At 38.2% G+C, this 17,771-nt stretch overlaps 1 protein-coding gene across 1 annotated transcript in view; it reads left to right on the top strand.

Annotated features, from left to right (window-relative positions):
* SYNE1 (spectrin repeat containing nuclear envelope protein 1) overlaps window positions 1-14,524 on the top strand; it is a 224,829-nt gene extending 210,305 nt beyond the window's left edge. Inside the window, exons 138-145 of the mRNA XM_026044390.1 lie at window positions 650-776; window positions 1,458-1,669; window positions 3,195-3,395; window positions 3,738-3,866; window positions 4,366-4,578; window positions 5,617-5,709; window positions 7,534-7,592; window positions 14,284-14,524. Of these exons, the coding sequence (XP_025900175.1) occupies window positions 650-776; window positions 1,458-1,669; window positions 3,195-3,395; window positions 3,738-3,866; window positions 4,366-4,578; window positions 5,617-5,709; window positions 7,534-7,592; window positions 14,284-14,524 (1,275 nt within the window). The remainder of the gene's footprint in view (window positions 1-649; window positions 777-1,457; window positions 1,670-3,194; window positions 3,396-3,737; window positions 3,867-4,365; window positions 4,579-5,616; window positions 5,710-7,533; window positions 7,593-14,283) is intronic.
* The last annotated feature ends 3,247 nt before the right edge of the window (window positions 14,525-17,771 follow it).

The raw sequence follows: 17,771 nt of genomic DNA, 5'->3' as shown, positions 1-17,771 counted from the left end.
ATAGAATAAGATTACAGGGACATGACTCTAGGGAGTTTATTTTCTCATTACATTTTTGCAGATGTCCAAAAGGACTTTCTCACACACACATTTTGATCCATTTGAAGATCCATTTATCCATTTAAAGAAAACACCCTTGTTTAAATTCCTCTAGTTTTAAAAGCAGGTTTTATAGCCTGATACACAGTATTTGTTTTACAGATGAATCGTAAACATGCATTGTGTAACCAATGTTGCATATAGGGAATCTATGATTAAAAAGATCTCTCAGAGAGGTTTTCTGGAAATGAAGTTTTCTGTAAGTTATTCTAAACATTTCATTCCAGAAAGAATTGAAAGATTAGTGCTTGAAGGCAAGATAAAATTTTCAAATTACTCTTAATGTGCTTTAGTGCATCTACCAATGCTAATATCATGTTTAGAATAAAATCATGGTACAGATATCCCTTCTTGCTGCAATGACAACCAAGTTATTTCTGTTTAATTTGAGCATATGCTTTAAGCTTCCATGTAAGTTTTGCTGTCAGTATCATTGCAGACTCTTAGAGGAACAGACTTTATACTTGGACTATTGCAAATTTCTGGAAATTGCTTTAATTTTGTACAGTGCACATTGAGGTGAACTATTGTGTTTCTTATTTTAACACAGATGAAACTATTAGGTGAGTGCAGTGGAAGCATAGACTCGGTAAAAAGGCTTGGATATAAACTAAAGGAGGAAGAAGAAAAGTTATCTGGACTCATTGACTTGAACAGTACTGAAACACAAACGGCTGGTAAGATCTAGAGAAGGACTGTGTCTGCTACCATGTTCTGTTTAAAGTCAATTAAATCACTGTGTATAAGTCAGCAAGTATTCCTTGCATATACCATCTAAAGACACTGGGCATACAAGTGCAATTAAAGATTTCTTTCATATCATGAGATACAACCCTAAGCCTATGGGCAGGTCCCTGTAGATGCAGTCTGTTTTTGAATTCAGCTGATGAGTTTTAAGCATCTGCTGTAAAACAGATGAGTTGAACTGCGAAAGCATGGATTTCTGCCAGAGGCTGCAAAGGCAATGGCAGCCTCTCCATTCTCACCTTGGTCAGATATGCTATCTGCACAGTCTATTTTCTTTTTGATTTCTTTTTTTGTCTTTGGTTCATGTAGTGATATAATTTGTCCTTCTCTAAGTCATAGTGTTTTCAGATAAATACCTTGAAGAAATAGTTACCAATTTTCTCAGTTTAAAGTCAGTATTTCTCTAAGCAATGGTAACTTATTCAGATTCTTCATTCTTTCTCTGTAAATTCTTATTCTTCAGACTAACTTAGTTTTCTGCATGGTGTTCAGCAGTTTTGAGCTTTCTGGGTTTTATAGAGTTTTTCTTGGTACTGCACAGGATTCAGCTGATGCAATGCTGAGGCTCATTAATTTTTTTCCTTTGTTGAGTTTTATGTTTACTTTTCCAGGTGTAATTGACCGATGGGAATTAATCCAGGCCCAAGCTCTAAGCAAGGAGCTGAGAATGAAACAGAACCTTCAGCAATGGCAACAGTTCAACTCCGACCTTAACAGCATTTGCGCTTGGCTCGGAGAAACTGAAGAGGAGCTGGAGAAACTCCGATGTCTTGATCTCAGCACTGACATACAAACTATCGAGCTCAGGATTAAGAAACTGAAAGTGAGATTTTTTTTTTCCCCCCCTCTGAATTACTTTATGAGCAGTCCTCAGTGCAATCCATGTTAGAGAGGTAGCCCATAGGTACTGTTGGTTTGCTCCATGCTACACAGAGGCGACTCGAACTGATAATTGAAGAAGGTAACTGGAAAAGTGATTTCATAAGACAAGTTATGGGCTGAAAAATATGCCACTAGCATTTATTACAGAATCCAAGTGCATTTTTAAAATATGTATATTATGTACCTATAATTCCAAAATGCACAGATAAGGTCAGCTGAACTAGGGAAGGGAAGGGAGGAAAGGCCAATTTAAAAAAAAACGCTGTAAAGAAACTTGTATTGCTTTTTTAAAGAAGTAGATCACAGAGACCTGTTACTTTGTGTGATGGAAAGAGAGAGAGATGCCCAGAAGAACTGTAGCCTACTCGTTGATGTCACCTAGAACAACATCAGTTTTATGAGCAGAAAGAATTTGGTGTCCTTTGCAATATTCCCTTCTCCTGTGATATCAGATGCATCATGTCTTGAACCCTGCTGTTGGAGCATCTCCTGTGTATTTTCCTGCTACAAGGTCTCCAAATGTGATCTTCCACAACTTCACATTCAGTTATTAGCATCTTATAACCTTGGGCAAAAAAAATGTGGAGCCAATGTCAAAATGCACTGTGCTCCGTGGTAGGAATGGGGTGGACAGACAGTAAACACAGTTTCCGGCAGTGATCCATCTAAAGCATATTAATGCTGATCTTTGCTGGAATCTAAATATAGCTGCCATAAGTAGTACAAAGGTCACTGTGACATGGGGCTTTTAAGTAAATGCTGTAAACTAGGTGGAAAAGGGGACATTTCATAAGAATCATGTTCTTATCTCACCCACTCTTGGAAAGCCCATTAGTGCCCTCCAAACCAAAAGAGGTGGGGTTTCTTTTGTGGCTTCCAGTGTAAACAAATCAGAGTTTTTATGCATGTCCTGCTTCTATAAATTGGAGTAAGTTGTTTATATTCTTTTTGTGTTTTATATTCCCTCAGTAAAAGCTTTTATTTTAAAATACTGTTGACAGCAGTTTCAACTTGCAAAACATGCTGCTTTTTATGTTTATCAGCAAAACTGAGAAGTGAGGGCAAAAGTTTTATTGTGAGCTATAGTAGGATTGCCCTGCATCTTTCCTGGGCCCTCCCTGTCTTTAAAATATCTGAGGCATGAGCCTGTTCTTCTGATCTTTAAAATTCAACTATGACTTCAGGCTTTTAAGACTTTTAAAAGTTTAATTGGCTTGTTCTAGTTTATGTTCACAGTAAAATTTTAGTAGATGTTAAAGAGTGAACATTTGTGGTGTTATATCAAAGCTACCACAGAAATCCCATGTCTAAAGCAAAGGCACTTGTACAGTAAGGCAGAGTATCTAGTTACTGATGGCAAATCACTGCATTCTCCTTGGTGCCTGCTCTGCTTGGCTCTTCTGGCAATCTCATATCTTATGTTTCCACTCTTTCTTCCTCCCCTCCCACTTGGTCTTATCATCTAGGAGCTGCAGAAAGCAATTGATAACCGCAAAGCGATCATCTTATCCATCAATCTGTGCAGCTCAGAATTCACTCAGTCTGAGAGCAAAGAGAGCAAGACTCTTCAAGAGCGCCTGTCTCAGATGAACAAGCGCTGGGAACGTGTATGCCGTATGATTGAAGAGTGGCGCTGCTCGTTGCAGGATGCCTTAATGCAGTGCCAGGTCTGTATTGCGCTTATTTGAAGTTATCAGCATCCCACATACCAAAGATGGAATCCATATCATCATGTGGTGTGCTTGTTATCCAAGCTGAAACTTGCCCGTAGGTACTGAAATACAACTTTGGTAAAATCGTTTCTGAAGGACTATTAACTGAAGCATGTATTTCAAGCTGAAGGTTTTCTAAAGCTTGTCATATGTGGAACAGTGTTCCAATCTACTATTCTGCACTTCATTATAAACCATGTTATTTAGCCAGTAGGACTCATCATAGAATAAACTGAAATCCTAAATCTGACTGGAATTTTCTGCTATATTTTTAAAATAATCACTCATCACTTACAGGATTTCCATGAAATGAGCCATGGGTTGCTGCTTTGGCTAGAGAATATTGACAGAAGGAAGAATGAGATTGTGCCTATCAATCCAAGCCTGGACTCAGAAACTCTGCAAGATCATAACCGACTTCTAATGGTAGGGCTATAATCACCCCCTTCTCACAACATCTGAAAATAGCCAATCAGATTTACCTTTGTTCATGAGGGTTAGTGTTATATGTTGTGTGCTAATATACAACTGTGGGAGTAAGGTCAGGAGCTAAATTAACTAATGCCAATCACTCTTGTTAGTATCAAAATTGAATGAAAAACTCATAGGCAACAGCTAGACTTTCATCCATCTTGTCATATTATTGTGTTTGGTGTTTGGAAAGTCTGTCTTTGGTGGGAACTTGCTGAGCATCAGAGACATTAAACAATTACAGAATGAACTACCAACTGTTCCTCAAATTGCAAATGAAGCATTAGAAGTTCTTGTTACAGTTTCTCAGAATTATATTTTGTTATTGCTTCCCTTTTCTTTATACTTTCCATTTAATTGATTTCAGAAGCCCATTTTTGTGAATTTTAGCTTTCTTTTCCATTGCAAAATAATTACAATGAAAATCTTTTGGTGCTTACCTTGGCAATAATAGCAAATCAGACGTGAACTACAGGAGTCTCAGTTGAAGGTGACATCACTGCAAGATATGTCCTGCCAATTGCTAGTCCATGCTGAAGGCAAGGACTGCCTTGAAGCCAAAGAAAAGGTTCATGTCATTGGAAATAGACTGAAGCTTCTTTTGAAAGAGGTCACACGTCACATAAAAGATCTAGAGAAAATACTCGACATTTCAGGTAGTCAACTGGTAAGTCATCTTTTATTCCTTGACATTTGTTAGGCACACGTTTCTCATTCCTTTGTCTTTCTCTGATCAATGTCTTGTTTGTCTGTAGTACTTACCAAGATAGTAGTATTGTAATCTTGAATATCGTGAAGTAATTTGCACTTCATAACATAAACATCTTCCTTGCAGTGTGTCTGTTTTCCTTTTTATTCATTTGTGGAGTTTTGTTGTTTGTTTATTTGTTTGTTTGTTTGTTTTGTTTTGGTAGAACAAGAAGAATTGAACATCTCGATTTGTTTATATTGCCATTATGGATTTGATTAAGTAGCAAAGTATATGAAATAATTATTCTAGTTTCTGGATCAAAAATTGGGAATGTGTCCATTTTCATTTGAAAGGAAGATGATGCTCACTCTGCTGTAGGAAAGGATGTAATATACATCATTTAATAGACTAAAATATCTCTCATTGTGCTTTCTGAGCTTAAAGCTGGATTCCAAATAATTATCTTGTACCTCTGAGTATTTGAGAGGGAGATGTGTACATATCTTCACTGACTGGCAAGTGTAAAATAAGGATGTCAGCGTTCGCCATTGGTCTCAATCTCCACCATTTTTTTTTCCACATCTTGCACTAACCCAATTTATAAAGCATGAGACCTCAGCTTCTTGCTTCTACTAGTGGATTTTTGCCTGCATCAGTAAAATCTTGGTGGTATCCATCTTTTGGAGCAACTGTACAGCAAGTATTTTTTTCCTCTACTAACTTTGCTAGAAAATGCTTTATCTAAAACAGTTTTGCTTTAACTACTCGTTTGCTTTTCTTCTCCATTAGGGCTAACTAAGAAAACATGCAACGGTCACTGGAAAAACATGCAATGGTCTAATCTTACGAGTTTACTGACAAAATTTAACTGTTTTATTTTATTTTGTTGGGAATTAATTTTGCTGGTATTTCACTTTCAGTCTTGGGTTTTGGGGGTTTCTCTTGAGTTTCTTTGAATTTTTTTTTTTCACCTGAACAGTTAGTTTTCTGAGCTCCATTCCTCCTGAATTTTAGGATTTGTCTTCATGGTCCTCTGCTGATGAATTGGACACCTCAGGCTCAGTGAGTCCTGCATCTGGAAGAAGCACTCCAAGCAGACAGAAAACGGTAATTTCCAGCCATGTGCCTTCTGCCGCCTCCTGGGTGGGAACTCTAGACATCTGCAGTAGTTTCAGCCAGCTGAAAGGCCCACATTCTCACTCGATAGGAAAGGAAATGGCATAAACCAAGACAAAAAACAAAACACAGCTGCTTTCCCCAACCCTGCTGCATATCCCATCCTGCATGAAATTCGAATTGGTAAATACTCTATAAAACCAGGGCTGTCAGTGTGGTTGGTTTACCATGATATGGCATGTTGTGTCTCTTGTATTTTGCTCTAGTGATGGCAGCATCCCAAAGTCTGGTCTTGTCTGCTATAATCAGTTCTCCATTTCTGTTTGGCCTTCTCTTCAGAGCCTTCATCAAGAATCTCAATAAGCATTTCTTCTTCATTCCTCATGAAGGTTAGAGATGGTCTTATTGAGACTTTGGATGAACGAGTAGTTAGAGCTGAAGGGCATAAAGCATTATTGGAAACAGGTAGTTGAACAGGACCTAATCAATGGCTATATGACAGCAACTCTGGTGTTGTCTGTTTACATCGCTGGCACAAAATTCAAGAATTATAGCAATACATGCCTAATACTTAACACTTCCATACTCTGAGCCCAAATTGGAACTATTTTTTTCTTTTTTTTTTCTGCAATACTATTGGTTGATTACCTCTTTTTCTTTAGTTCTTAAAATAATCATTATTTTTCCATTTGCACTTTTTGTAAAGCTCTGAATTCTGTCTTGATAAACTTTATGGCTCTTGAAATTGATTTTTTTTTCCTTTTTATTTTTTACATTCACTAGTTTCCTTTTAGATGCTAGTATTAGAATGTAAAGGAATACTGGCTTTTCAAAGGGAGAAACAGTATAAAACTGAATATTTTATTTCTGAGGCCAATGCTTTCATCTTAAATTTAGAGTTAAATTACTAATAAAACCTCTGATATCACAAAAGATTTGACTAAAACCTCTGATATCATAAAAGATTTGACTAGATGATGCCTGACCGTTGCAGGAAATGGAGAAATATCTCACTCTAAAACAACTTTGACTAAAGAGTATGTTGAATTGTAATAGGCTTCATGTTAACATTTTAATATGCGTTTGTCTATCTCTAATACATTAGTGTTTTTGTACATGACTCCTTCTTTTTATTTTTGTCCATGATGTATGTGATTCCTTGGGGTCTGGTTTTCAAACATACAGGTTTTTTGGAACCCCCCGTTTCAGAGACTGAAGTGATATTGTTTAGAATTCCAGTGCCAAATATACCAATGATTAATAAATAAGTACTAATACCTAAAAATCCAATCAGATTGATAATCATCTAGCTGTATTAAATGTTCTGGAAAATGGTTGTGAGTGCAGGAATGCACCTACCCTCCCACCTTAAAAATTGTGGGAGAGAGAGGTTTAGAAGAGGCCAGACTTCTAAAAGGAAGTGCCTGGACCTTTATATTTTGTCCTGAGAATACAAATTTTATTGCAATTACATTTTAAAATATTTATATTTGCTCATATTTAGTTCAGTTTCTATTTTAATGGACGAATTATTCAAGCTAAATTTATAGCATTTTTTTTAATCCAGAGCTTCTGCACATAAATGTAATGACAAAAAGTTATTTCCAAGTTCACTGTGTGTATTCCAATCACTTTCATATTTACCTAAATGCGAAGAAAAGCCAGTTTCCTTGGTTCATGGGTATTGGTCACTTCATTTTATTTATTTATTTTATGTTCCTTTGCTGCACTTTTGATTTAGTTTCATCAGTAGCTTGTCTTTATTTGCCTGGACTGAACATTCTTCTTTCTTTACCCCCTGTTCATTGCAAACAGCCACGGGGCAAATGTAGTCTCTCACAGCCTGGACCCTCTGTCAGCAGTCCACATAGCAGGTACCTAATTCTCCTGGTTTCTGCACTCTGTTCTAGAACCACAAGAGGATGATGAAAACTGGCCGTGATGATATCAGTCCCCACCGACTCTGTCAAGTGGCCACAATTTAAAGTCTGAAAACTTTCCTTTGTTACTAGTTTGGCAAAAGCCAGTCTCAATTGCTTCAAACTAATAGAAATACTGGTTAAGTCCTGGATCATGCAGCTTTTGCATCCCTGGAAGTTAATTAACATTTATTTTTTTGTACTCGTGATCACTGTGTGTGTGTGTTTGCACTCAAGATGCTTACTGATCATTTCATTTTGGCCTAATTTAGCAGAAATACCAATAGATTCATGGCAAACACTTTTTATCATCCTCTTTACCTCTAGATAGTAAATTAAGGCAGGTTATAGGCCAATACTATATTCTAGAATTCACAAAACCCACAGATCTGGATGAGACATACTAACATCCCTTTCCTTTTATTTTCCTTTTCTTTTTCTTTTCTTTTTTTTTTTTTTAATCTTCTCCTTTGAAATGTTCTGTTCAGTTTGTGGGTTTTCAGCGCTTATAGCTTGAAATTAAAAGTCAGAAATTGAGGTTTTTAGAATTTGCGGTCACTTCCCCTTCCTCTCCCTCCGCATCAGAAGACTGGCAATATCCCCTGCTAACCTTGCCATGCCTCCGGCCGAGCACTGCTGGCTGGCCAGTAGAGAGCAGACCTGCAGCTCCGGCTTTCCGCTTCCCACCTCGTCTCCAGCACCCTGTCATCCCGCAGCTAACAGCGCTTCTGCATTCTCTGTCCTTGTCACTGTGATGTGTGTCCCTTCACTCTTTCACCAATCAGTTCACTAGCCTGCAGAGTTATGAAATGATTTTTTTTTAAAAAAAGTAACTGCATGGGTATATGTATGCCCATTATATGTGAAGCAGAAGTCCTTTGCTATTCCAGTATCTTGTGTTACAAAATAACCAGAAAGTATGAAGAATATAGCTTTGTTATAAATCCTAAATCTTATTTCTTCTCCTTTAGCAAAAATGCACTAATTTATTTTTAAAATAACTTCTATTGAAGATCTGGGTTTGAAAGAGAGCAACACCAGCTTTAATAGCAATCAATATCATTAATTGGGCAGCCAAAAACATACCTCAAATTTATTATTTTTTTGCTAAGCAAATTCAGGGTATTTTTTTCAGAAAAAAATGCACTCAAATATGAATGAATTTTTTTTTAAAAAAGTCCCTACTGTATAGATGTTTACATAAACACTTTAAAATTATACTATGTAGCAGTTGTAAGGTATAGAATATTCTTCACTGCTTCCATTGATGATGAAGAGCTGCCTTGTTTATGGGACTCGTATTTGGGGAAAGGGGGATAGCAATTGAAAACACATAGGAAGTAGGTGGCATGTACTCCATCTTTCTGTTTGATGGAGATTGAGAATTAATTTTTCCAACTGCAGCCTGCTCTAAAGCTTGCCCTTCTGTTTCTTATAGGGAATGGGAGAGGGGAGGAGTGGGGCTTTACTCTGCAGCCATTAACAGCTCAGAGGAATGGAGGATGTCTTGGGCAGATAAGCATGCTTGCACTATCAACGTTGCACTCAAAAGATATATTACGTGTGCTCTTCCGCTCTCCTGTGCCTTCAGACCACCTCAGCCAACCTCTGGAGAGGGTTTCTGGTCATAGGTGCGAGCCGCTGGCTCCGGGTGCAGCTAGCCCTGCTTTGGAGCTTGGCAATCAGCCTCTCTTGCAGCAGTGGCATTGGTGCGGCACCTTTCACATCAAGTCTTTCCAGCACTGTTTATTAACACATCTTGTAGCAGCACAACACAATGTTCAATTTGTCATGCAGACAAGCATGGAATACGAATGACTCACTGCTGAATAGGAAACTTAATCAAATGCGCAAGCCAGACAGGTTGTGGTTGATGTATAATGTGGTTTTAACTGATAAAGCGGTACAAGCTGTCACTGTGTTCTTTAATATTTTGACATGCCTCTGATCAGAGTACTTTGTGTTTGATCTTGCACTGGATCAGCAAACCTTGTTAGAGTTTGGTATACAGGAGGACTAAAGTCAATTTTAAAATGCTTATCAGGTAGGAGAACTTTAACATTTTAAAGTTCATTTAAAAATCAGGACAGTGTTTTGTGTATAATAAGCTTGATATCACTTTGCCTTCCCCGTTATCATAGCAAAAAGATGAGCATATCCCATGTGATGCTAAGGTATAACCTTAACCAGGATGTTACATTGTGGGTTCCATTAAACACACAGTCGGGATTATTAGCAATGATGTGCTAAGTAGGAAAGGCAAATCCAAGAAGCACCTTCCCTTCCTTCATCAGTTTAACAGAGCTTTCATAAATGAATACCTGGATCTGTGCCTGTGGGTTTTTTGAAGCGATTAAAATGTTAAAAAGATTAAAATAATTGTTCAATTTGCTCAGGGGTGTTTACATTGTCTCTCTTGAGCAGCTTTGTTCGAGTCTTGGTGCCAGAGTGCCAACCTCCATTTCCTGCTTTTCCGAGCCTCCCCCAAATCACTAGTGGATGTGTAAAGGTCACTTGTCATTCCTGGAGCAAGGGAGGCCTCAGCACTCCTTTTGGTTTTGGACACATAACGACAGTCATTGTCACAAAGTGGTTTAAAGACGAGGGTTGCCCTTGGATCACCAGGGTTGTACTCCCAGGTCTGCCCAGCGCTCTCACTTAAAACTTGTTGCTTACACTTCATATTTAATTGCCTGTAAAAAGGATATGATCATCTTTAATGAAGACAGATTTGGGCTTGAGATGATATGATGCTGAGAGAGAGCAGTGATGTGAGGACACAGCCAAGAAAGGTAGTTCCTAGAGAAACCTCCAAAGTCACCAGGAGGAGTCATTGCCTGCTCTCCCCTGCAGAATGGCATTCCATCTCCTTGAGAACTTCAGCAAGCTGCAGCTTAAACTCTTAGAAGCAGTGGGGGCCAAAAGTCTGCTGGAAACTTAATTTCTGTGCCTATGAGCAAATACAGTCATTTCCACCTTGAATATGTTCATGGTTAGATATAATCATTTGTTCTTGTGCCAGTTATCCCTTTTATCTAAACAGCTGCTTTCCCTCCCTTGTGTCTGTTCTGCACTATTTTACAAGGTTTTAGTCCTGCTCATGTTTTTCTTTGATGATTCCTGGTATTTACCTCCTTTTCTAGGAGAATACTACATTTGTGACTCCTTCAAGCCTGTATACATTTGAATGCATCTTTCAGAAGCATGGTAACCAAAATAATGCAAACTACTCCTGATGCAATCTCACTGGTGCCTTTACAGAACATCATTAACACAACTCACTTTACTTTTTTGGAAATCTCAAACTGAAATGTGTCTTGAAACCACTTTTATTCCTCTTCTCAGTTTTATTCCATTAATGGCTGGCTCATGGCTATCCTGGTTAACTGCTCTAGATTTTTCTCTTCATTATCTGCAGCATATCAACTCCCCAATTTCTAGAAGAATTTATTGCTATCCTAGACTTCTTAAGCTACTTTCTAAACCTATTTCTGATCTTCGGCATCAACCACCTTTTTCTGCATGATAAGCCAATCCTATTTTGTGTTTGGAACAATTTCCAATTTCTGTCATCATACAAATTAAATTTGCTGTTCCTATGCTCTGTGCATTAGACTTTTTGTAAAGTTATTAAATCAAGACTGATCCTTGATGAACTCTAGTAATAATATCCAACTAGCCCAGCAGCCTATAGTCCGTATTCCATTAGTCACTTCCTTCCCCACTAATTCACTATGTTTATTTCTATCAGCTCATCTCAAATGATAAATTCTTCTGTTACAATCTTTCAGATGTTTACTGCAATCCAAATAGATTACTTCAATCTTATTTTCCTTGTCAAAAAAAAAAAAAAAAATCAGTCATCTGTAAATGAAAGTACATATGTGAGCTGGAATTAAAGTTCAATTTGCCCATCTGATGTATTGGCTGATAAAAAGTAGCTTCTTTCTTGAAATGCTCAGGAAAAGTTCCAATTTCACTGACATCACAGCCCCCCAAACCTTTGTAGGTTCATTTATGAAATTTCTTGACATGAAGAAGCTACAGTCGGTCTGGTTTGCAGCTGTGCCCTCCCCTTATCTAGACAGTAGGAACTGTGTATGAGCTGAGTAACAGCTGGCCTTACTTCTTTCTCCTCTAAACAGCTGCTAATGCAACAAATAATGGAGTAGTCAAGAGAGAGAAAGCAGGAGATGCAAGCTAAAGAAAAATAAATTACGTTTTTCCCTGAAAAAGTGTGCAGTACTTCAGCCTTTTCCTGCTGCAGTAAATAGCAGTTCTGCCATATGTTAATAGTGAGTCTTTTTCGTTAACAATCTATATTTTTAACCACCTCTCCTTACCAAATCCATTAAAGACTTTAAGCTAAGCATTCCATTTTTTTAGCCAATTATGTCTATTATACAGGAGTATGTGAAAAACAGTGGCAGTATAGCACTTGAACTTTTTAGTACTCACCCTCCGAAGATTTTCATAATGTTTCGTTATTTTCTGTAGTTTTAGAAACTATTGTTCAACACTCTGCTTCATGGCAGAAAAAGTGTCTTAAAACACTTTTCTAGGAGCTGTCACGATTCTTGAAAGAAAATTTATTGTGTTCCCTGTCGAGAGCAGCTGTGCAGTTTGCATATAATTTCATTTTTTTCTTTTAGTAAACATGAAACAAAAATTGCTGGACTGTACTACCACATTCAGAGGAAAAGAAAAGGATAATTAAGCAATTCTTTGATTCTGCTTCTTAGAAATTCCCCTTCACACATCCAGTGCTGCCCAGGAGTAACTTTTTGTTAATCAAGAAAATTCAGACTTTGCCGATTATCAAACATTTACCAACTTCAGAAGTATAGCGGGTTTTGATTGTGATTAACAACACTTGCACAAAGAGGGACACGTAAATAGGTGGACTTTGCAATCAAATGCTTGGAAGGTAATTAAGCACTCCATGTTCCCTTTGTTCCTACCTCAGCCCATTAACTTCCCGTCTTGGCACTCACAGAAGAAGTCCCGATCTAATTGAACGTTAATATGGAATGCTCTGATGCTGTTAAATGTGCCATATCCTTTCAGCATGTTCTTTATAATTAATACATGATCTTACATAATGCAAGAATAAGCGGCTTTCCATCCGGGCTCTAATAATGTGGTTTCAAACAACATGCAATCTTTCAGTTTAATCATCCCTTCTTCCTGGTATATTCTGGTGAAGTTAATCATTTAGCATACTTGAGTGTTTATATATCTGTCGGTTGTCTCAGTAAACTGTCTGATTTTCCTGAGGTCCTTTTAATGGGATGATACACTTATGTGAGCAGGCCAGTAGAAACAGCCTCTAGCTGTTGAAATAAATTTTTCTCATCATGTTGGGTAGGGAAGTCTTGCAAAACTTGGCATAGTTTTGAAGATGGCATTTTGATTTTTTTGCATGCCTTCTCATACAGACTCCAATTGATCTGGGAGAAAGGAGGAAAAAGAACAAAAGGATGGCATGAAGGAGACACAAAGGAATCTATATCCATATACCCAAGCTTTTCTGGGGGACTATATGACATCAGGCCTATTCTCCCACACCTTCAAGTTGAGACAGAATCTATATTGTTACATGTCCATTGTTATCTTTTTAACCTTAGCAAACCCTGTTTCGGGGCTTCATAATTGTAGCTGTCATGCAGATATTTTATAGCATCAACCTTGTCTAAAACAAAAATTGATGACATAAAATCTTAATGTTCTTGATGCAAGCGATGTGAAGGCTTTAAATTCCTCTAATTTTGTTTTTTTTTTCTTTAGGGCTAATGCTAAGGTACAGTACTTTTTCATACCATTTAATTAGCACACTCAGACCACTCTGTAATTTACAAAATCTCTCTTTTTAGTGATCTATTTATGTCAAAATCTATCATCCTCTCACTGGAGTTCTGAGAGTTTCAGTCAAAAGCAGAAATGCAAAAGCTGCATCCTTATCCTGTATTGAAAAGTAGATTGGATTTCTGTGCTAGATTTGAAGTGTCCCTTCATAAATGTTTGCCTTAAGTCACCTTCCCCATAGAGATGTAGCATATTTCATGACAGCGCTTTATAGGCATAGAGGAGAAAATTACTCAAAATGTGAGGACCCCCAGCCAGATAAGTAGATTTTAGTTGCTGATACAGTGCAAAATTCAGAATACATTGTACTTTGTAGAAAATCAGTCCCCACCACCCGAACATTGGTGTACTAATTAATTGAATATTGATCAACTGAATCGAATTACATTGTGTTGTTCCAAAAGAGATGAATTTGTTAACTTCTGCAAAGCAAATGCTGTTCTGGTTTGCAGTTTAGCAAGGAAGCTTCCTTTTTAGACAGCTTATAATGAACACAAGCAATGGGTATGGCCCACCTTTTGTTCTCCCCTTCTCAAGAGCACAGTGCTTAGAAAATCTTTCCCATAGCTCAAGAAGGGGCTATGAGAGACCTTGTGATCATTTTGGTCTAGTCTAGGAACACAAAGTTTCTTAAGAAAGCTGGGAAAATACATGTTCAGTGAAAACTACCTCTGCCCTTTGTCAACCAAAGCCCGCATTAATTCTAAAGCAGCCGCTCCGGGAAGCAACACCCGCCCCAGTAATGTTTGAGCTTGTTCTCCTGTTGATCTTCTTTCCCCAGGTTCACAAGAGGTGGCTCAGGTTCCTGCCCTTCTGAGGCTGAGCCAGAGTATCAGCACCCGCCGTTCTTCCTTCGGGTCCTCCGCGCTGCTCTGCCCTTCCAGCTGCTCCTGCTGCTCCTGCTGGGCCTGGCCTGCCTGGTGCCCATGACCCGGGAGGACTACAGCTGCGCGATGGCCAACAACTTTGCCCGCTCTTTCCACCCCATGCTCAAATATACTAACGGCCCCCCTCCCTTATGAAGCTGTGAGAAGGAGGGGGGCATTACTGGGGCAGGGGAAAAAGTGAGGGGGGAGGTTGGTTGGGGGACAGAGCCTGTTTTAAAGTGTTACAACATTCAGTGGTGCAGCTTAAGCTTAGCTGCTGTGTTCATATCATTCTCTACTGGCGTTCAGCTAATAACTCATCCTCTTCTTGGCATCGAAGTGCGCGATGTGTTACCGGCGCTGCATTGCTTCAGTTCTTGCATCCATGGCATGAAGGACGGTGTGGGAACAGTCCTTCTGTACAGCGTTCTGGATCTTTTAGCCACTTTGTTTCCAGATATGCCCTGTACTATGCATAGCCAAGGGCTTTATAGTCCTTGTAGACCCTTTCTGTGCAGCTCTAAATGAGCCATTAGCCACTCATTGTTAAATTCCTTCTCAATATCTGCAGTATACAAAATAACCAATGCTAAAGAAATTTTAGAGTATTTGTAACATACAATTTTAAAGGGTCTTGTATGGCAATGTATTATTTCTCTTTGTTTGTCTTTCGGGCCTGATGTTCTAACCTTTGCTTTGGATGCACAAGCTGTAAATCTGAGAAGCACTTTTTTAAGGTTTAAAAAATTGATGTAATAAATAAGATCTTGAAAGGTTTTATGAAGAAAAAATGTTGAATGTCAAGTTGAAAAACAAAGAACATATTTATGTATGTACAGTTTGCTAAGCCAAGTTTTGTTTGTATTGATTTCTTCGCATTTATTAGAGATACCATAAAATATTTTGTCTATGTGCTTTTTAATAACAACTCTGAAAACCTCTGAGTTTAGAATGAGATATTTATGGTATAAAAAAATTCCACTCGTAAAAATGCTGCAATTCTAAAAAAGATTTAAAATAAAAAAATGCTGTAACAACTTTAACAATATCAACTATATGTGGGAACAAGAGGATTTTGCAAACTTTAACAACCAATAAGACACCTTGGAAAGTATTGCATTAGAATAAAAGTATTGCTGACATTAAAAGCTGTCTTTATTTTGAATTAATGATTTGGTTATTTTGTTTTTCTCTTTTCTCAAGAAGTTGCTTATATTTTGATCTCCCCAGTGGGTTGTTTCTGTGTGCATGTCTGTGTGCATGTCTGTGTGCGTGCTCACATATTTGCACCCACACCTTCCCTGTGCAACTGAGCAACTCTCCCAGCCTGCACTGGAGCTGACCATCTTTTCTATGGGTGTCCTGCAAATAATTAAGCAACCTCCATAGCATCTTGGCAGTGAGGCGGATGTTTATGCTTTACCAATAGTTAGCGTGGTTTAGTGGAATATACCCAAAACATAGGCGTAAGCAGCAGAAAACAGAACAAGGTGAAAACTCAGAAATTTGCCAGAAACATTACAGAAAACCTGCAATCTGAGCAGTGGCAGACACTTCGTGCAGCTTATGAGTCAGAACTTGGTTAAAACAGAATTCTTTTCAGATTTAAAAAACCTGCAGTGCATGGTCCTGTGTTCCTGCTCTAGTAAGGTTTTAAAAGCCATTACACAGAGTGTTTTTCCTACAATTAAATGATTTTTTTTGTAGAATGTGTTGGCCTATGCAACAAAACAAAACAGTCAAAAGAAAATGCAAACATATTAATTGCTGTTACATAGAATTACTTTTCTGGGATGCCATAATTTGAGCTTTTACAAAGGAAAAGTTGTCATAGGTTGAGCACCACCTGGCCAAATGCAGCTATTGGAGAAGCCGGAACAAAACTTCCGTCTTAGAAAATGTTCCAGTGCTTATATCTTAAACATTTTCCTGAAAAGACTTGTGTGTGTCAACAAAACATTTTCAGTGTCTGAAACACAGGTCTTGGGCTGGCGTAAGTATCCGTTCTCTTCAATTCATAGTTTTCTTTATTAGTATACAGTTTCAAGGTTATGTTTGTCAACCGAGAGGGAGGTGTTATAGATACTAAGATATATATTACTCTTTCGGCATACCAAAATAAATTATTTCTTTTCTAATGTCATTTTCTATGGTGATATAATTTATGTGAATGTCCGTCAATGCACTTACATTAATGATTTGGCAGTTCACTCACCTTAGACCTGTTAGTCCAAACCTCTGCATGCTTTAGATATCCCTTCACAAGCCAGTCCATGTTGGTGGTGGTTAATTATGTATCTTTTTCTTCCTCTAAAGTAATATTGAAAGTAAAAAGAGCGATTTAGCAAGAAGGAAGGGTTTCAGACTGTCTCTGTGGCCTATTTTCCAGTCTGATATTGGTGATATCATGGTAGTACAGTAGCATGTAGACTGTCAGCAATTTTATCTTCGGATGCCAAACAAGAAGTCACTGATGATACTTGTGTAAATTCCTTATGTTAGTTTAAAACTGAGATAAAGACAGTGAGGTTTGAAGAAAAATGGTTACAAGGGAGACAGAGATGGAAGAGTACTATTTAAATGTTATCAGATGTAATAAATAAACTAGCTTTTTGAAAGCATATAGGGCACCTTGCATGCTTTGAAGCATAACTTTTCAAGTTGAACTTTGCAAACTGTTTTGCCACCGTGTGTTCCCTGCTTCCCCAAATCTCCATTATCTGTGTCTGAAATGTAGTGGGTTGGGATGAAGGGGTGTAACTTAATATTAGATTATAGAGGGAAGAAAAAAAGCTGATGGATTTTTAGTTTTTGTTGTTTATTCTCCTTTAATACACTCAGTGCACACACTTACCAGCTGTGGGGTACAGAGATTAGCATACAAGAGAAAGGCTAAAGACTAATACGTAAAGAATTTTTTCCATGCTTATTGCCTGGTGAGAGCTGCATGCCTTGGTCAGTTGTCACAGCTGGTTTCACATTTCTGTTCCCTCACACGCAAGTTTACTCAGTGCTATAATAGACGTCTTTCTCCCTTTCCATAACCACTCTGTCCTTGGTGCTGTGAGCATTATCACTGCATAGTTTTTGCTAGTTTCTATGTGTAAGTGCAGTACAACACCAGCTTTTCTGCCAGTGCTGCTGCCTCTCCTAAAGGCTTTTCCCATGGGAATTCCACCCATCTGCTACCCAACTGTCAAGGTTGGGTGCTTCCCCTTCAGCTGCTCATTCACACTCTCAGCCAGCAGCACCACCAGCCTGCTGGGCAGCGGGGCCTTCTGTGTACCCTGCAAAGGTTGAGCTGCTCTCTGCCTACCTCTGTTTCGTAGGAGGCCATCGTAGAGCAATGTGTATACAAGGAAACATTTTATGAATAAATGCACAACCTGGAGTCTGAGATGCT

This window comes from Nothoprocta perdicaria, unplaced genomic scaffold (genome assembly GCF_003342845.1).
Source record: "Nothoprocta perdicaria isolate Ctin4 unplaced genomic scaffold, notPer1 scaffold_36, whole genome shotgun sequence".
In the NCBI taxonomy this organism is placed as follows: domain Eukaryota; kingdom Metazoa; phylum Chordata; class Aves; order Tinamiformes; family Tinamidae; genus Nothoprocta; species Nothoprocta perdicaria.
The sequence above is the reverse complement of the archived record's forward strand: the minus strand, read 5'-3'. Positions and strand labels throughout refer to the sequence as shown.